At 34.0% G+C, this 19,272-nt stretch overlaps 4 protein-coding genes across 6 annotated transcripts; 2 read left to right on the top strand and 2 right to left on the bottom strand.

Moving 5' to 3' along the window:
• The first annotated feature begins 374 nt into the window (after positions 1-374).
• On the top strand, positions 375-2,994 carry LOC141699979 (transcription factor MYB17-like). Of its 3 annotated transcripts, XM_074503762.1 has the most exons (4): positions 375-728; positions 828-1,087; positions 1,539-1,668; positions 1,785-2,993. In XM_074503762.1, the coding sequence occupies exons 2-4, from the start codon at positions 910-912 to the stop codon at positions 2,476-2,478; spliced, it is 1,002 nt and encodes a 333-aa protein (XP_074359863.1). In that variant the 5' UTR covers positions 375-728; positions 828-909; the 3' UTR covers positions 2,479-2,993. The 3 variants fall into 3 exon arrangements, with proteins under 3 accessions (XP_074359863.1, XP_074359862.1, XP_074359864.1); XM_074503761.1 differs by having other exon boundaries at positions 375-1,087; XM_074503763.1 differs by lacking the exon at positions 375-728 and having other exon boundaries at positions 1,003-1,087; positions 1,519-1,668; positions 1,785-2,994.
• Positions 2,995-3,492: 498 nt separating this feature from the next.
• Positions 3,493-6,838, bottom strand: LOC141699980 (remorin-like). The gene is made up of 5 exons (XM_074503764.1): positions 6,501-6,838; positions 5,268-5,318; positions 5,005-5,092; positions 4,726-4,807; positions 3,493-3,907 (listed from the first exon to the last, which is right to left on the bottom strand). Exons 1-5 carry the CDS (start codon positions 6,649-6,651, stop codon positions 3,707-3,709), a joined length of 573 nt encoding a protein of 190 aa, XP_074359865.1. The 5' UTR covers positions 6,652-6,838; the 3' UTR covers positions 3,493-3,706.
• A 1,501-nt stretch (positions 6,839-8,339) lies between these two features.
• On the top strand, positions 8,340-10,937 carry LOC141699982 (uncharacterized). Its single transcript, XM_074503766.1, has 6 exons — positions 8,340-8,499; positions 8,723-9,237; positions 9,434-9,623; positions 9,709-9,776; positions 9,865-10,075; positions 10,158-10,937. Exons 1-6 carry the CDS (start codon positions 8,431-8,433, stop codon positions 10,527-10,529), a joined length of 1,425 nt encoding a protein of 474 aa, XP_074359867.1. The 5' UTR covers positions 8,340-8,430; the 3' UTR covers positions 10,530-10,937.
• Positions 10,938-11,044: 107 nt separating this feature from the next.
• On the bottom strand, positions 11,045-17,964 carry LOC141699981 (DEAD-box ATP-dependent RNA helicase 8-like). The gene is made up of 10 exons (XM_074503765.1): positions 17,474-17,964; positions 16,876-16,936; positions 15,407-15,641; positions 14,337-14,575; positions 13,619-13,870; positions 13,360-13,540; positions 12,945-13,033; positions 12,799-12,872; positions 12,581-12,701; positions 11,045-11,678 (listed from the first exon to the last, which is right to left on the bottom strand). Exons 1-9 carry the CDS (start codon positions 17,722-17,724, stop codon positions 12,623-12,625), a joined length of 1,461 nt encoding a protein of 486 aa, XP_074359866.1. The 5' UTR covers positions 17,725-17,964; the 3' UTR covers positions 11,045-11,678; positions 12,581-12,622.
• Between the last annotated feature and the right edge of the window lie 1,308 nt (positions 17,965-19,272).

Genomic DNA, 19,272 nt, shown 5'->3' with positions numbered 1-19,272 from the left:
ATTATGGAAAGTTAATAATAAAATGTGAGGTGAGGTTTTGAAACTGAAATGTGACTCCAACTCTAACTCCATATGTACGTCCAAGTCGTGTTACATTTATATGTAAATTCTTGAAGCCTTACAAGAAGTGTTATTATCATGCTTAAAATTAGCAAGAAATTCTTTAACATTATTCTTCTAGGCCGTAGATAGCTAGATTGTGGTGATGAATACGTAATAATAAAACCAACAAGAAGTTGGAAAAGGATATGTAGTTCTCTATGTACATGGTTGTTTCTTTTCACTTTCAATTCTTATGCATAAATAGAGAAAAACATTAAATACGTACAAACTGAATAATCAATCACTAGGAAACAAGTATATGAAACCAGCTAGTTGTAATGCATGTCTCTCTCTGTGCATCAATTTATTTCAAATGGAGACTAGCTCGAAAAGAGCAGACATCCATTAAAACATTATAACTCAATTTTTTTGTTTGTTCTTATCTTTTGTTTTTTTAATCACTTTGAATCATTTGTTTTCGTTTGTGTACCCCTTTTCACCTTTGCAAGACTTGGCTTATGTGCTTTCATAAATGAAGATTCTTCCTTTGTCATGTCTTTTCACCGGCCTCTCCTGTACATTATTTTTTATATTTTTATGAGTACTTTGGATCTGTGTATATGTATGCAAAGTGAGACTACATTAAAGTCTATGTGACCATTGTTTTTCCAATTACACTAGTTTTGGTAAAATAAGTTTGATGGACAAAAATTCAGAATTTTTACCCTAAAAGAGTTGCGAAATTTTAGTACTAGTAGTGATCAAGTTCATCGTTTTCTGTGCAGAGGCCCCCAATATATGTATGGTTGTGTACGTCATGTGAAATGTGAATGAGTAGTACATTTGTTAAAGAGTGTGTTGAGTAAAATGGAGTTGATGAAGAAAGAGAGATCAGGAAAAGAGAGAGCAAGAATGACAAGAAAACCATGCTGTGAAAAGGAGGGTTTGAAGAGAGGACCATGGACTCCTGAAGAAGATGAAGCTCTTGTTAACTACATCAACATTAATGGCCCTGGTAACTGGAGGGCTCTTCCTATGCATGCTGGTTAGTTACACACATATGCTTGCTTTTTTTTATTTTTTAGTACTTGGATTCATCTATGATGAAGTTTTCAACCTTTTAAATGGAGTCCAAAACCTGTTTGTTTTTTTTTTTATTTTCTGCTCTTAGAATTATAGATCTAGTTTCCAAGGGGTTCATTTGATATCTAAAGCTCACTCTAGTTTATACAAAGAATCTTGTGAAGTTGGTGATAATTTAAGTATGTTAATACACAGCCATGAGGCCATAACATGTGCTCTTTTTTGTTCTTTCACAAGGATTTAGTAAAAATTTATATACTCTCACAAGTTGTTTGAATTGAGTTTATTAGAACATAAGAATGTTAGACATGAGGTTTAGAGGTTTCAAAAGACTTAGTAACCTCACAGATTTAGTTCATGTGTCATAAAAAGGTAAAGAAGTAAAGAAAACAGACTTTGAAAAATGTTTATAGGTCTTCTCCGGTGTGGGAAGAGTTGCCGGCTCCGATGGATAAACTACTTGAGGCCAGACATCAAACGAGGTCCTTTTACTCCTGAAGATGAGAAGCTAGTCATCCAGTTGCATGGAATGCTTGGTAACAGGTATTATGCTATATCAACCAATTCTTTTTAAGCGTTTCTTTATTCAGCACTACATAGCATTGGTTCAGTCACTTTCAGTGAAGCGTTTGTTTAATCTTTTAAATTCATTGATTCAGATGGGCTGCTATTGCAACTCAACTACCAGGAAGAACAGATAATGAGATCAAGAACTTATGGAATACGCACTTGAGGAAGCGCCTGATTTCCAAGGGCATTGACCCTCAGACTCATGAGCCATTCACTTCTATCAATGGCTTACTAACAGGACCATCTGTGTCCCCTTCAACGCGCCATATGGCACAATGGGAGACCGCCAGGCTGGAAGCTGAATCTCGCCTTTCTAAAGAGACCACACTTCTGTTTCAACCTGCAGGTCACACAACAAAAGCCGAGAGTGATATTTTCCTCATTATGTGGAACTCTGAGGTGGGAGAATCGTTCCGAAACTTCAACAAATCAGGAGCTGAAACTGAAGGTGAACTTTCAGCTTGTCAAAGTCCATTCTCTCAAGCATCTTCGTCAACAAGACATGGATCTGTTTCTGGCACAACTACAGAAGTATGTCCCGCTGCACCACTTGTAGCAGAATCTCCACTCTTGAAACGAGAAAAGGGAGATGCAGATTACCAAAACATCAAATACTCAAACACGGATTATCTTACAGCCAGGTCGTGTTCGTCAAGCACTGACGATTTAGAAGATCCATCAAGCACATTACAGTTGCTTTGGGATTATCCCGGGAGCAATGACATGAGCTTTCTCCAAGGACATCTCTTCAACTATGATATATATCCAGCCTATCCAAATTAAACAACAGAAGGCTTGAGCTCCTCTGTTTCGGATTATTAAATGTTAAAGCCTCTAATTATTGAGCTGGTAGCTTGTTTTTGGGTGTTTCCAGCTGCGACTTCGAAGGAAGAAGTTTGTTAGACCTTCCAATCTAGTTATACAAGTAGTCGTATATGTTGAGAGCTATATTGGAAACAGAATCCATGTTTTTGATCAAACTATATTGTCAGTGACCTTAATTTGTACGTTTCTGTTTATATTTTACACATTATCACGAGGTTCTCTACTGGTGGATTTCTTTGATCATAAAACGATAAACACAAAGAGTATTCCCTCATCCAGTGCAAGAGCTTGGGGATTGGTTTGTTCTTGACAATTGACATCAAACCAGCTGTGTTGTGTTGAGCTTTTTTGACATCCCAACACCAAAGTTAGCCTTGTAATCTTAAGTTTTTCGACATCTTAATGATAAAATTAGCTGTGTAACCTTTTGCTTTTTCGACAGAGCTTTTCTGACTGCCCGGTGATTTCTATACTTTATTACGGCGTTGATGCTTCCTTGGCGGATGAGAAGGTAGAAGAGGGTAGCGTGATGAGAAAATAGTATACTATTAAGTAATAATTCAGCACATTGCACATTTTACTGTCAGCAATTCTCAGCTTCAATGCAAGTTTACTTGATTAACATGCGGCCAATGCGAGTAGTTTATTATTAAAGAAAATACCCTCTGGTTTATGTAAATCAAATAGCAGGTAACTGTAAAGTTACAAACTATTTTAAACACTAAACTGAGTATTGACATATGATACTATGTTAAGTTACTAACAACTTTTTGAAAACCTTAAATGTTGAGTTGAAAGACATCTAATATGTTGACAAGCCTCTGACTAGAGCTTCATGTTATAGGACTGCACATACATTGCATGTTTATTAGTTGGTTGTCCTAAATTTGAGTTGTGCAATGCCAGCCAAGTTGTTAAATGGATTCATTTACTGGTTCATGCATGAGGCTTGCCATACAAAAGCATACTATGTACATAGAAATTAGAAGGAGCCATTTATGTTGCAGAATTTCACGATATTCGGTTACTGTTTTAATTGTTTACACACAATGCAACAAGAAACAAGATATTGAACATACAAGGATTTGCAAAATGCATATACACACAAAACGGAAACAAAGGCCAAAAAAACTTAAAAGGATATACTGCAGAAAGCTAGAAATATATTTGAAACAGCGAGCGAGATTCATCCCCCAAAGCACCCGAGAATCTTTTTAGGAACATAACCGGTTGCACGATGCTTTGCTGCCATCTCCTCAGCTTTTAACAAATCTTCTCCTCGTTTGGCTACGACCATGGCTCGCTTTTCGTCCGCTGCCTTGTGAACCATAGCTGTCTTATTCTTCATTTGTTCCGCATAGGCTGCTTTCTTCTTGTCTAAATCTTCCTGCTCAGATCCAAACATGTCAGCACCAAGACACTGAACATAGAACTACTACAAATAAACTGAAGCGGTATATATGTTGTGTACCACTGTTAGTTGCTGGTAAATACTTCATCAGGATCCAATATCTCAAAAGTAATGATATTATTATAGTTTCAAACGGTGAACTTCAAACTTTATTGTTTTTTATAAATTACTAAGAACTAGCACAAGCAAATTGCACTGATGATCAGTGCAAGAAAGACATTGAAGACAAAAAATGCACCAAATGGTAGATGATATCTCTCTGTTTGTGGTGCATTAATGACGCGGAAGCCAAAAGAGGCACTAAATGGTAGATGATATCTCGTGTTTTAACATATTGGTCTCCCGTCCCATAAAGACTCGCCTGGGTTTCTTTAAGTTTGCGATATCCCAAGATTTCTACTTGTGACAAGCCACAACATGTAGTTGTCAGTTATATTGTCGTTTACATATACAACGGAAAAAAATCAAATTGTGATTTTGAGGAATGGCTGATGTACTAGTTTTATTTCATATAAAGACTTTTTTGGTTGAGGTGCAACTGACCAAAAAATCTTTCAATGATCTGGGGGAGACAATTTAATTTTCTTATATGCCCAGTTTTCAAGCCAGCAAGAATTCTATGGCTAAAGGCTAAAGCTCAAAGGGCATCAATGCATGACTAAAATAATATCATTATCACCTTAGTTTAAATTTTAGCTCCGAATAAGAATTCATAGCATGTCTCTGATACATCAATATGATATGATATTTCTATGTAGTAAAGAATGGCAACACAGATCAGGTTTCTTACTTACCTCTATCTTTTTTAGTTTAGCTTCAATCTTTGCTTTCTGGGTGTTCTCCCATGCATTCACTGCAGCGAGTTGCTTTTGTGTCCTGTTCAACTATTATATTAGTACTTTTCAAGGAAGTTTTAAATGCCAGGCAGAATATCACAAAAAAGAAAGTATTCAATGCATATGGGTATGTCCAAATTTCTAGGAGAAACACAAAGTTCCGGTAGAACATTATAACTAAGCTAAGTCACTCTAATAAAATATAAAATCAACAAGATAGGCTGGACATATCCTTACTTATTCTCAACCTTGGATTTTTCACTCTCTTCCCAAGCTTTGATAAAGGACAATTTCTTTTCTTTTTCAAGATCCGCAAGAGCAACATCTGGAATAGAAAAAATAAAGTGATGGTCAAAATCTTTTTTTAACATCTTTGACCAATAACAACAGTTGATTAAAACTTTTTTAAGCAGATATTATGCTGTCCAAAACACTTGTTTACTGCACTGCATGTCATTTAGTCCTGGAATGGGAAAAGAAAGTTATATCCACACACCCACCTCGATCATAAGATTCTTTGGGAGCTTTCTTTTCAGCAGAATCTGGAGTCTCTGGCAGATTTAGCGGAGATGATTGTTAGATTTCAAAAACATGTAACAAAACATTGACTAGAATTTGAATGCTATTGCAGAACAACTCCGAAAAAGAACAGATCTTACATTTGTTAAGCAACATATTATAAAAACTTCTATATCTGTAAACAACAACACAACTTAAGCTGCAAGAAATAATAACTAATTGGGCTCAGAAATAGTATGCTTTCAACGTAAATCTCACCAAATTAAATAAAAAGGGTAGAATACATATATACATACAATATTGCGCAGAATATTAGCAGAACTTAAGGTATATTCCAAGTCTTGATCAATTTGTGAACCACGTTTAACCTTGCAGCTTATGTTTTCAATTGCTGAACACAACGCTGACCTTCTTGTTAATTGACTTGTCCAAAAAGGCAAAAACATAAGAAAAAATAATAGTATGGAAGTAATACACTTCAACACTATGCTGTCCTTCCCGCTTTGCTTGTTAGCTTAAATTAGCAAAAAGAAACTAAAACACAACTTGTAACTGAAATGGCATCCTTAAAATGAAGAAGTGAAATTCTCTTTCTAACTAGATACCACTCTAACTAAAAAATCAAAAAGTAGAACAGAAAAAAGGAACGGTCTTATTCTTCTCATCCATAGACTTCAATTGTATACAAAAACACAACTAGTGACCAAGAAAAACAGGCTGATCCAAGTAAAAGCTCCAAATTGAAACCATAAATATGACTTCACTAAATAAAAGCCTGACAATATAATTCTAGAAGATTAACCAAGCCATACTAGGTGAAGCTAGCCATTATTTGGAATAAATTATAAATACTATTGTTTTTACACCAAATTATAAATACTTTTAACACTCAAGAAAACCGCAAAGCTAAGATTTTTATGGACAAAACTGATGCAAACACACAAAGGTCACTCTGAATTATAGTAAATTCCATTTAAAACTTGATCATTTTAGCAAGCATCACACTTAAGAGAGCAATCTCCACACCAACACACATCATCACTCACTAAAATTATAAAAGCTAAGATTTTTATAGCAAGAAATTGATACAAACACACATGGGTCACTGTTAATTAAATTCAATTCCATTTAAATATTGAATCTTTTAAGAAACAACATACTAGTACGAGAGAGAGAGAGAGAGAGTTATGAGAGAGAGAGAGAGAGGAGATTACTTTCAACAACAGCAAGAGCCTTGGAATCCTCAACTGGAGGAGGCACAGGCTTCTCCTCGACAACTTTAGGGAGTGAATCAACCTTTTCCGGCGCCGGAGCAGGTACAGCCGGCGACTCAATTTCCACTTTCTGGGGTTCCTCAGTAGCCATTTTTCTGCAACTATATAGAGTCAAACACAAGCACACAAATGCAAAGTTACCAAACTGAGAAACTGTGAAATGAGAATTCTGGGCTAAAGCACATACATACAATATATGTATGTATATATAATCAAGGAAATCAAAGACAGGGTTTATGGTAAAGTTAATCAGTGGTGGGAGACGAGTGTCGAGCGCGTATATATCTCTTTATTTTGTTTTGTTTTTCTTAATCTATTCAGTAGAGAGAGTATTGTGTGTACGGGGAGCATGCTTCTCAGGGTGCACACGCATTTGTTCACCGTTTGATTTATAAAAGCGAGAGATTTTATTCTGCATCTATTTTCATTTTTCACAGAATTTGCAAAAAAGTAAAAGGCCTTTGAAAACAAACATTGTAGGGTCTTTGTTTATTTATGATTTTTATTTGTAATTATTTTTTAAGGGGACACAAATAATATGTTCAATTACCCTGTTTTTATAATTTTATTTTACATTTATAAGAGGTTTTTTATGAAAAAAATAAAAATATGGTGTGCCTCTATGATGAATTACATTCATTAATTTTTACTTAAAATAAAAATTGACAATAAAATGATTATTAGCAATCTGAGTTATCTATTTGATATAATCGATTAAATAAACTGTTTTAATTATTTTAAAGTTTGGTAAATAAATCTTTTAATGAACTGTTTTATACATGAGTTAATTTATTTTAAATAATGATTATAAAATGAAAATTTTGAATCAAACTGTTATTTTAAACCGACAACATCTTGATTAAAGAAACGTTATTTGCGGAAAAGCTGAAATATGTTTTAACTTCCAAACAGGGTTTATGTATTGGAGTTGATGAGTTGGAAAAAAATGTGTGGGGATCAATGGGATGTATGGTATAGAAATATATTGAAAGCAGGCTATAACTTCTCTTGTGCCGACAACACTCGGGACTCGCAGCATAAGATTTGCTGTTAAAGTGAGTGGGGACAATGGAGTGAGCTTAGTATCTATTTATTTATATATATTTCTGTTTTTAATTAGAGTGTTCTTATTTTTGTTTTTCTTTTCGCTTTCTTTTTTTAACAAGTTCTCCTACATCTCCACAAATATATGTAAGTGAACGTTTAACTTCATTATTTATTTATTGTCAGGATTTAACTTCATTATTTATAAATTAACTAAACACATATCAATTCTTTGTTCAAAATTTCCTTCAAAAGCTTTTAAAAATGTAAGCGGCAGGATTAGCTGTCTGCATGATTGCTCTTTAACAAATATACTAGTACCATAACAATCCCTACTTTTAATTTACTTATATAGTGATGCATGTATGTCCAGAATGTCATTATTAGTCACACCGTTATTTATTTAATTAGCATACAGAGAGTGATTAGCTGACTAATTCAACCCTTTCCAAGTACTAAGCAGTTTGTTACTGCACCATGTAATTTGGGAACGCTGATCTCCATTTTAGGATATAAACCCAAGTGTTCTCTCTAACAAATGTTCAGCCAACTGAAATTTTTGTAATTTTTACTACACTTCTCCACTAAAATAGCCTACACTGTTATTTCTTTTTATTCATTTATTCAGTATTCATTATCTAAATTTTGCACTCTGTCAAATTCATAACAAAAAATATATCAATTCTTGCTTGATATTTGAAATTTGATACAATGCTGTGTCAATGCATGGTAATTTTGATTATAATTGTCATTTTGGAAGATATAGTAGTGGTTTAATTGTTCAATATACACAGATGATGGTCCTTAAGCTTGTGAATCTGTTTCAATGGGTGTTTCCCGCTATTACATAATCCTTTTGGTTGCTGCCATCATATCTATGCAATGGGTTGATCTTGTAAGTCTTGTTAGCAAGATATCAAAAATTATATGCCTAAATTATACAGCATGTCTAATTCAAAATTACGTGACCAAGTTATTTAGTATGTCCCAACTCGGAAGCGGGGCACGTTGTTTTAGTTACGTAACACGAATCATTTCATAACATAAGGTACATTGCAAGCAATTTCTCTCTTGTTAGTTGTTTCTATACTAACCATATTGTGTTGCACATTTTTCAGTCCATATTCACAACCGTTCCATTGCACAAATACAATGTTCTTCCCCAGAATTCACAAAATTATCCACCTATCAATTGCTCGGAGACATGCCCTCCAAAATTCCATGAGAAAAGTAATCCGACCACATCTCTGGAGACATGCCCGGATTATTTTCGATGGATTCACGAAGACTTGAGTCCGTGGAAGGAGACTGGGATCACGAAAGAAATGGTAGAAAAGGGGAAAGATCATGCACATATCAGAGTAATCATAGTGAACGGGACAGTGTATTTGGAAAAGTTTGATAGGCCAGTTTTCCAAACAAGAGATGTGATGACATTATGGGGAATTTTGCAGCTTCTGAGATTGTATCCGGGCCAGTTACCTGATCTTGATTTGATGATTGAGTGTGGAGACGTACCCAAGTTGTTGAAGAAGGATTATGATAAAGGCAATGTTGTGCCACCAGTTTTTCATTATTGTGGAGATGAATCCAGTTATGATATCGTCTTCCCTGATTGGTCCTATTGGGGTTGGTAATTAAACATTTTACTTATCATCTTCCTTTTAACATTCTTCAAGTTGATCTTAAGTAGTTTACTTGTCTTAATCAGAGCGGTCTTGGTCGATATTAAGCAAGTTGCTCGATATAGATTTTAAATAATAAGTCCGCGAATGATTAGGCACAATGTTAGATGTAACTATGTAACTAACTAACATTGTGGTTTGCAGGCCAGAGCTAAAGATAAAGCCATGGAAATTGCTGAACAAAGATTTAGAAGAAGCCAACAATGAAAGTAAATGGGAGGACAGAGAACCCTATGCTTATTGGAAAGGAAATGTTAAATTAGGAAGAAGACCAGAGCTTCTCAAATGCAATTTATCAGAGGAACGCGATTGGAATGCTCGAATTTATGCAATGGTACTTTTTTATATAGAATTCACGAGTACAAATTCTCCAAAACTGCATCCCTTGTACATGACATTCTTGGGCGTAAAAATTGCAGGATTGGGTAAAAGAACGTCGAGCTGAAGGATTTAAGAACTCAGACTTGACAACTCAATGCACTCATAGGTTTGTACTACTACTACTAATCCTTTACTCAACGGATAGTTGTATTAGTAATTACACCAATTTTAATTGTTTAACTGGATGGATGTAGATATAAGATCTATGTTGAAGGAAATGCATGGTCAGTTAGCGAGAAATATATACTAGCATGTGATTCAGTGACCCTGATCATAGAACCGCGTTTCTATGATTTCTTTACAAGAAGTTTGGTGCCAACAGTTCATTACTGGCCCGTAAATGAAAACCAAGAATGCAGATCAATTAAATTTGCTGTTGATTGGGGAAACAAGCATCCGGAAGAGGTTAACTTTTTAGACTTTGGTTTCGATTCTCATATGCTGCCAAATGTACCGCAAAATATAAAGGGTCAGAACTGTTTTGCAGGCAAAGAAGATAGGAGAACAAGGAAGCAACTTCATTCAGAAACAGGTCCAGATGAAATACGTGTACGATTACATGTTTCATTTGTTTTCTGAGTACTCTAAACTTGTCAAATACAAACCAACCGTTCCAGTTAATGCGACACAAGTATGCTCGGAATCACTGTTTTGCTCCGGTGTAGGGATGAAGAAGAGGTTCAAATTACAATCACTAGTAGAGAGTCCTTCACCTACTGGTCCTTGCAACTTGCCTAGTCCTTATGATCCTACAGCTCTTGAAGAGTTTCTTAGAAGAAAAGAAAATTTAACAAGGCAAGTCGAATCTTTGGAATCAAGTAACGATACAGGAGAAGCAAAAATTCTAAGCTCTATGTAGCCAAAAGTTTATTAGGTACACTCTGCACAAACATTGTGCTCAACTACCCCCCCCCCCCAGAAATCAAACATCCTATGCACCAATACCAGTATATTATATGTCATGCCAGTACAAGATGCTTCAAGCTACACACATACACCTGGTGACATTTACTTGAGTAACAGGGTGCTTTGTCCGACCAAAAATTGTCCTGTCATTTCACCTAAAGCTCGGCCTTACAATAGAAGATAGAATACAGTATGCAATCGGATATTTTACACAGGGGAGTTGTCTAGTGTCTTGGTTTTACCTGTAATGTGGCCGGCCGTTCTGATTATCTTTGTCATCAGCGGCCCTGATAACTCCAGAATGCATGTGAAATTGTTTTCAGATAAGATGGCTATTTATCATGTCACTTTGGCCATTTAAGTTTTTTTTTTTGTTGTTCTTTTAGATTTTAAACCAATCACCGCTTGGTAATCAGAAGAAAAACAATTACAACTACATCCAATAATTTAACAGAAAACCACCAAAAGTAAGAGATAAAATTGATAGTTCAAATAAAATTCTACAGTCTAAGTAGAAACTGTCACTTTTCAGTCGTCAGGTTAATCACCATGACTGGAACATGTCAACAGAGGATATAACCAATTTGAAGCTGTAATTGCCAGAAGATAAAATTCTAAGTACAAGCCCAACTTCCAATATCTTTTGAGCCGCTATTTTAGTCTAAGCAAGCTCACTGCAATCTTGAACAGCCATTATTTCATCTTGTACTAGTGGGATTATCAACAGTTTCCAGCAATTTCATCTTTAAAAATCTGACCAAGGCACTGCGACATAACTACACAGGCAGCTACAGCTTAAGAGTACATACACCGAAAATAAAAGCCCATATCCTGGAGCAATTATTTAGAAACCACTTTGTGACTTCGATCATAAACACAAATTAGAAAAACGCTCCTGACATCGAGATGGAAGCCATCCACCACTCTATATTCCATCTCTCCTTGGTTTCAAGGCTATGAAATATGAATAACCCTGATATTTATAAACAACTACATCTTCCAGATTTCCAAACAGGAACAACCACATTCCTATAGCTTGTTGGAATGCACGAGCAGGCGATGCTGTGAATTATGTACATTCTTCTAACAGGCAGCAGTTATCCTGAAAAAGGGCAAGCAAAGAACAAGACCCGGCATGTTATAAGATATACATGCATATAAGATGTGCACACTTAGAGTACAAATATAATACATGTGGTTATGGCTATATATCAGACGTTCAAAATTTTTGAACACAACCAGCTTCTTTTGCAAATACCAGCTTTGTAGAGTAGGTAGTTGTCTAGGTTTTCTCTATTTAAGTATAGGCACCACACCATCTTACTCTACTTTTTCATAGGACAACTTATGTGTATTTCAATTGTTGATGACAAAAACTACCAACCATAAACAAAGAAAGGTTCTTTAAGAAAGTCAACAGAGTCTTTTAGGTAGAAATTTGGAAAGTAAAACGATTGCTCAATTATAATCTAAGTTTTAAACCTTTCGACACTCAAATTAATAAAATAGTTCAGCACGAAAAACTACCACTTCCACAATAATATTTTTGATGCACAAATGAAGATTAAACTTCACATGTACAGTCCACAAAAATTACCATTTCCTAAATATTATTTTTGATGAACAAATGAAGATTAAACTTCACATGTACAGTCCACAAAACTTAAATTATATGATCTACAATCACTTAACCACTTTGCCCCAGACATGTCCTACTTGCTAATAAGGAATCCAGGTAAATACACTTGGAATATATACCCTGAAGGGTCCTGCTTAACGAAATTAGTCGGAAAGAAGGTGTATTCCCTTCCATCAGCGTATAATATTTTTATATGTCCCTTATGCCCTATAGTATAATATTTTTGGCAGTTGTGTATCCTTAAAATGAGGGTATAAGAAACAAACATGGTGGAAAAATAAAAATATATTCTGCATCGAAATGTGTTAAGCTCGCCACTGATTTTCAAAAAATTGACTACTCCAGAGAACTGTGGCATTACTCACCCTGTTGACACTACTGACCAAATATCAAGTTATCATCAGATGTTACTGGCAGTAGATAGCCTGATCAATTTGTGGAGGAATTTGCTTGATCTCAGTTCCAAGCTCTTGTTCAATCCTATACCTGTCATTAATTTGAGCACCGACAAATTTAATAACTCCTTGCATTGCATATTAACTTCTGGTCTGAAAAAACTAAAGATAAAAACAAACAGCCATACAAATTAAAGCGATCCTCGTAAGTAATAAGATTCACTGCCAACCCAAGGTGTCCAAACCTCCCTGATCGACCAACCTGGATAAAAGATGAGTATAAATAACAAAACACATATAATGCTGACTTTCTAAAAACTGTTACCAGACATACCCTATGGAGATAAGTTTCAGCACTTTTAGGAAAATCAAAGTTGATAACGACATTAACTGCCTGAATATCAATCCCTCTTGTAAACAGATCTGCAATAAGTACATCACATAAAGAAAAAATAAACATTGATGCCCAACACGGATAATTGCAATATATCGGAAATCTACCACAATTACAATCTAATCTAAAGGTGTACCCAATAACTACTGGAAAACTAACCATAATTTGCATATTTACAATCTAATGTTTCAGGAAATAAATATTTTCCATATTTGCTACTTTTCTACACAATACATAAACTTAAACACAACATGCCTGTATGTATATCCTATCTGCCGCTATAAGGATTAAGCAAGACAGGCATTTGGAGGTTCAACAACGGTTGAAGTAAATGGAAAATGGTTTAATTATTTACCTGTGCAAACAAGATTCCTACATGCGCCATTCCGAAAATCATGAAATACTCTGTTGCGATGATCTTGAAGCATCTTTGCATGGATATAAAAGCAAGAGTAACCAAGCTCTGTAATTTTCTTGGCCAGCAGTTCCACCCGATTCACAGAGTTGCAGAAAATGATTGACTGGTTAATCTGAAGCTGTAATAGGCAACATATTAATCAATAGACTGTCTTGTTACAAATGCAAATTGTAGAGATTTTAAATTAAAGCCAAACCTTTGAGAAAAGGGTGTTCAGGCAGTGTATTTTTTGTCTCTCTTCAACAAAAGCATAAAACTGTGTTATTCCCTTGAGAGTGAGCTCGTCCATCAGGTTGATGACATAGGGCTTTTGCAGATATCTATCCTTAAAATCCTTCACCGTTACAGGAAATGTAGCTGAAAACATCAAAATTTGACGATTCGTAGGCAGAAAACGAATGAGCTGTTGTATAGAAGGTTGGAACTCTGGCGACAAGAGCCTATCAGCCTGGGAAAAAAAATTATACTGAAGCCGTAAGATTCTTTAACACATGTTTAGGACAAAGTGAAAATTATCACATAATAACATAGTCAATTATACTATAATCACAGTAAATAAACAAACCACAGAATGTTTAGTTCCTTAGGATAAAGGTGACTCTTGCTTTAAAGGATTAAAATACATGACAAAAGATGCTAACTAGGAAACATGTAACACTCTTCAAGCCTTAACTAAATATACATTTTGATTTAATCAAAGTGTAAGAATACATAGTCCGCTTGTGATAATAAATTCTGAAGACTAAGATTAAACATTCCCATAATTAACAATACAGCAGAGAGCAACAATTAAGCTTTCTATACTGTAATGCCCAAATCCTTTAATTTGTTTTATTTACCAAAGTATTAATACTCTAGGCTCAGAATCTAGCAAGAGAAACAAAAAACCCAGAAGCGAAACAACAATCTTATACCTCATCCATAGCAAGCATACTGCAGTTTTTTAAATCGCAAATACCCTTATTTGCTAGATCTAAGATTCTTCCAGGAGTACCAACAAGTAAATGAACAGGCTGATACAACCGCATAATGTCATCTTTTAAACTGGTTCCGCCAGTTGTAACCATGACTTCAATTTTTAAATGCTTCCCAAGCTCCTTACAAACTTGTGAAGTTTGAAGGGCCAGTTCTCGAGTAGGGACAAGTATAACAACTGCACAGAAGATGGAGTAGATATAAAGATAGCAAAAATAATACATAAACAAGCTCCAACATGCTAGGCACATATTTCAAAGATTTTTTTTATTAAGGATATTAAACATAAAAATGGTATTTTTATGTTCTGCATGCTTTGATGCCCAATGAGGATTTAATCCTACTATCTTTGCATTTTAATGCCTTTTCAAAATATAGAAAAAAAAAATCAAAAACTTGCAAAAAGGGAATTCCTAATTTTCAACTTTCAACGTGTTCCAAAAAAATACTTTACACCTAACCAAAAATTCTCTACATCTAAGAGTAGAGGCGAGCTATGTGTATAACTCCCCCTCCCCAGACCATATTTTCAAGTGAGACATACCAAGCAAGTTCAATTTGTCTATTTTGGTTCGGCCTTAATCCTTCGAAGTTGATAAGCCAAAGAAGAATGAGACATCTATACATGTTGACTTGTTTTTTCTCACATAATCTAGATAAATTTTGAGCCACGATGCATTATCATTTTCCACTACTGTTTTAGATAACATTTGATGTGACCAACACAAAAAACTTCATAAAAAGCATTACTGATAAACACACCGAGTGGAACAACCTAGTAAGTTCAGTTCGGTTTGGATTTAATCTTTTGACCTTCTTAAACCAAAGATTGGGACATCTATAGTATACATGTTAAATTGCTTTTTCTCACATAATCAAGATGAATATCAAGCCACAATGCCTTGTCACATTTTCCACCACTGTTATGGATAATTTTTTGGGTATGCAATACAAAAAACTTTAGAAACAACGGAACCTAATTACACACAATAAGAGGGAAGATAGATACCTTGAATCACATTATTATCTTGATCTATCCTTTCCAATGCTGGAATGCAAAAGGCGGCAGTTTTTCCTGTACCATTCTTAGCCCTAGCAAGGATATCACTGCCCGTTAAAGCAATAGGAATACTTTCCTCCTGAATAGGAGATGGCCTCTCAAAACCCTTCTCATATATCCCCATAAGTAATTCACGTTTTAGAAAATAGTCTTCGAATTCATTTCCTTTTGTGGCTGTCACATCCTGAAAGGAAAAATATTAGAAAAGATACTACGTAAGGCCTAAGAGTAAATATGGACATGGTAATATATCCAAGTGCAAAAGAAGAATGAATTTTCAAAGGACTTCAAGCACTTAATACATAAAAAATAGTAATTTCATATGACAAGACAATATTGCTAAATCAAATTAAGTAGTGGTTTAAAAGTAAAAATACCCCAATATTATCTGTGATCAGAAGTATCTATGTGTCTCAGAGAAACACTTTGCACTAAACAAAAAATGGTATTTATTTAATATTTATTTCCTTGAAATTTAATAGATAAGCACACTTCAGGGTTAAGTTTTTACAAAAAGTTGCTTAACGCAACATCTAGATACAGCTCGTAATTTTGATGATAAAATCTGAACCAAATTTCAGAAAATGAACGTTCTTGTATTTATGCTGAAGGGGAGGGGTAATTAATATGAAAAAGTGTACCTCTTAAGGTTGTTATTTTATAGGTAATCAGTTTCTTGTCTTAAGACCTATATCAAGATTAGATCCTTATTCCAGATATTAAAAACAAATGCACACAGAATATACAACTCTGTAGCTTATCAAATGTCACAGTTTGATATATTGTGGATATGTCAAATAGTAAGGAAAAAAGTTGGAATGATGAATGACGACAAATCACTTAAATAAGAATAAAGTTCAAAAGCAACTCCCAAATGTTCTGAAAACCAAAGTACTAAAATCCCACCTAGGTGCTGCAAGGTACTCTATCCACTCAATTCTGGTGTCCTAAGCCCCGTCAAGGTAAAATCGAAGATTGGATGTTATACTTAACATTCCCAGTCTATCTATATCATGAAGAACTGTAGTGCTGTTAATTTATAGACATGTTTGAAATTTTCATGCATGTTAACATATCTTTACAGCCACTAATTAGAATTGTTATATTTTTGCAGAGAGATAATACAAAATAAATAGATGATACATAAGAATCAGAATACCTATAAATTTCTTAATGACCCCCCCCCCCATATTCATTAATTAATTATGTCATTCATGATACTTAGCTATTTTCAACTGAACCAAACGTTTTAACGTAAAAGGGTTAACATTCCAGAATCTGAATTTGACACAATATTACATGCATACTTTAGTTTCCACAAATGTCGTTTACGTTTATAACAAAATAAAAAACGGATGATAGCAAATTTAGGTTTAATTTGCAAAAGAATCTTGCAATAGATTATTTTAGCATCATACCTCTGTACGGTAGCGAGTATCCTGAGGAGGAAGCTTTAATTGCGCCTTCCAATCTTCCAAGCTATATATGAAATAAGAGAGAAAAACTCGGCTCAAACTTAAATATCAATGCCATCTAACAACTGTAGTCATGTCTCATTCTCGATACAGGAAATTTTCTGCACTACCAACTCTGTCTTCTTATGTCTTACAACTATAAAGTCAATTAAATGATGAGAATTACAATAAATGACCGTTCTATTGGCCGCCTTTTATATATCAATCAAGGCAAAAAAAATTATATGTTTTTTGTTAACATCTACAGGTAGAAAGTAAATTCAAACCTTAAATAAGAAAAACTATAAGTCAACAGATTCAAACCTTAAATAAAGAACTACGATAACTCAACAGATAAAAACACATTAAATCATAGTGGTTCTCACTTGAAGAAACAATAAACCAGACAAACATATTCACGTCTAAGCAATACCATAATAACACCAACGTAAACCAATGTAACAGCATAAAGACTCCATTTTTACCAAAAAAACCCATAAAAATCAAAACTTTCACACACTATATACCACAATTCTACCACAACACACTCAAAAAAGCATACCCAGAATCAAGACGTTCCGATTGCACAGTCTTTTCGACGACATCACGAGCTTCCATTTGGTCCCTTCTAAGCCACTGTTGCTGCTGATACTGTTGCACATTACTATTACTATTCCTCTGCCCATAGTAATTTCGCTGCTGCTGCTGATAATTATAATTATTATAATTTCTATTTTGATCATTAGGGTTAGAGCTAAAATTGCCGCTGCGACCGCCGGCGAGTCCCGGCGAAAACCTACCTCGAGAGTTCATAAATGTATGTAAAAAGTAATTAAATCAAGAAAGATTAAAAATGGTGGAGTAGATACAATTGTGTGTGTGTATAGATGGGTGAATTGGTGAAGCAAAATGGCGGGGTTAAAAAGTTCCACCTTTTTGCGTGTTGATGAGGAATTGGGGGTGAATTGAGTGAGTTTTTGTTGATATTTTGGAACCCTAATTGTGTATAAGGAATAGGGATATAGAGAAATACAATTCAAATGGGTCCCGTATAAAAATGGCTATGCAAGCTTGTAATATTTTTTTTTGTCAATAATGAAATAATTTCATTGATAAAATTTTGGAATACAAAAAAATATATTTTCCGATCACAAAATTCATCATCTAAGAAAAATTGAAAAGCATGTAAGTTGCCTCCGGATCTTTAGACAATAAAATATTAATATATAAAATAGATAACCCACGAAAAAGACCTCGTTAAAATATAGTAAACCCTATGGGGAAAAAACTAAGAAGAAAAAAGAGTGCCCTTTATTTTATACAAAAGTAACAATAAATTATTGTCTTCCGATAATTGTAAAAATATCTCATATCATCAATATGAAACTAAAATGTTTGGTGCTACAAGGTTACAAGGTCCATTGTTAGATTATTGTGCTATAAAGTCTATAAAAAGACCCAAATTAGAACATTTTTCAATTATCCTAAAAATAAGAACAAATGAAATAAGGAAAATATATTAAAACATAAAAACAAATGTACATATAATACGACTTTAAAATGACTCATAAAATCAATAAATAAATGGGAAAAAACCATCATATATGGCACTCGCACAAATAAATCACCTCACGTGACACATCATTCTATAAATTAAGTTTTGAAGTTCATTTATTTTAAAACTTAATTGCCTTTAAAAAATTTAAAAGCATAATAAAGGCACAATCTGAAAAAAGTATTATTAAAATAACTATTACTGAAAAATTAGCTCCATTCAAATCAAAAATGGATATAATTAAAAGACGTTAATAAAACATAAAGATTCATTCGAAAAGGGTTAACATATATAAAAAAAACTTTTAATAAGAGTATTAAAGAGATAATAACTACAATCGTTTTAAAAGCTAAAAACCATTTCACATAAAATTTTCCTAAAAAAATACTAAGCAAGAAACCTTTATCATTAAAAATCAATTAAGGAAAAATGTTAAACCTAATTAATTACACATTAAAAGCATATAAACAAATCAGTTACCAAAATTAAGAGAAATAATTTAAAAATATGAAACTTTCACTAATAAAAGCTACATCAAATTAAGGAGATAACACGAATTATCATTAAGTAATTAATGAAACACAACTCATGACTCAATTATATTTATTAAAAAAAATGACTAGAATTGATTTGGACAAAAATAAAGAATAGACATTTTTAGCAGGGACATAATTTTGATAGTATAACCAATAATAAAAGCATAGAAAAACTATCATATATAATCATAATGTTACCGTATCATCAATAACTCCACTACACGATAACTACAAAAATTTATATTAATAAACCCTTTTCGAAATTCTTTC

The sequence above is a fragment of the Apium graveolens genome, unplaced genomic scaffold, assembly GCF_009905375.1.
Source record: "Apium graveolens cultivar Ventura unplaced genomic scaffold, ASM990537v1 ctg1603, whole genome shotgun sequence".
NCBI lineage: Eukaryota > Viridiplantae > Streptophyta > Magnoliopsida > Apiales > Apiaceae > Apium > Apium graveolens.
This window is presented reverse-complemented; position numbering and strand designations above follow the sequence as displayed.

Excerpts from the sequence above, each read along its gene's own strand:
- LOC141699979 (XM_074503762.1), top strand. The coding sequence starts at position 910 with ATGGAGTTGATGAAGAAAGAGAGATCAGGAAAAGAGAGAGCAAGAATG. Across the intron at positions 1,088-1,538 it reads GGCTCTTCCTATGCATGCTG|GTCTTCTCCGGTGTGGGAAG; the intron begins GTTAGTTACACA and ends AAATGTTTATAG. Across the intron at positions 1,669-1,784 it reads CATGGAATGCTTGGTAACAG|ATGGGCTGCTATTGCAACTC; the intron begins GTATTATGCTAT and ends TCATTGATTCAG.
- LOC141699980 (XM_074503764.1), bottom strand. The coding sequence starts at position 6,651 with ATGGCTACTGAGGAACCCCAGAAAGTGGAAATTGAGTCGCCGGCTGTA. Across the intron at positions 5,319-6,500 it reads GGCTCTTGCTGTTGTTGAAA|AGACTCCAGATTCTGCTGAA; the intron begins GTAATCTCCTCT and ends TAAATCTGCCAG. Across the intron at positions 3,908-4,725 it reads CTAAACTAAAAAAGATAGAG|GAAGATTTAGACAAGAAGAA; the intron begins GTAAGTAAGAAA and ends GGATCTGAGCAG.
- LOC141699981 (XM_074503765.1), bottom strand. The coding sequence starts at position 17,724 with ATGAACTCTCGAGGTAGGTTTTCGCCGGGACTCGCCGGCGGTCGCAGC. Across the intron at positions 13,541-13,618 it reads TGAACACCCTTTTCTCAAAG|CTTCAGATTAACCAGTCAAT; the intron begins GTTTGGCTTTAA and ends TGCCTATTACAG. Across the intron at positions 12,873-12,944 it reads CTGAAACTTATCTCCATAGG|GTTGGTCGATCAGGGAGGTT; the intron begins GTATGTCTGGTA and ends TCTTTTATCCAG.
- LOC141699982 (XM_074503766.1), top strand. The coding sequence starts at position 8,431 with ATGGGTGTTTCCCGCTATTACATAATCCTTTTGGTTGCTGCCATCATA. Across the intron at positions 9,238-9,433 it reads GATTGGTCCTATTGGGGTTG|GCCAGAGCTAAAGATAAAGC; the intron begins GTAATTAAACAT and ends TGTGGTTTGCAG. Across the intron at positions 9,624-9,708 it reads ATGCTCGAATTTATGCAATG|GATTGGGTAAAAGAACGTCG; the intron begins GTACTTTTTTAT and ends TAAAAATTGCAG.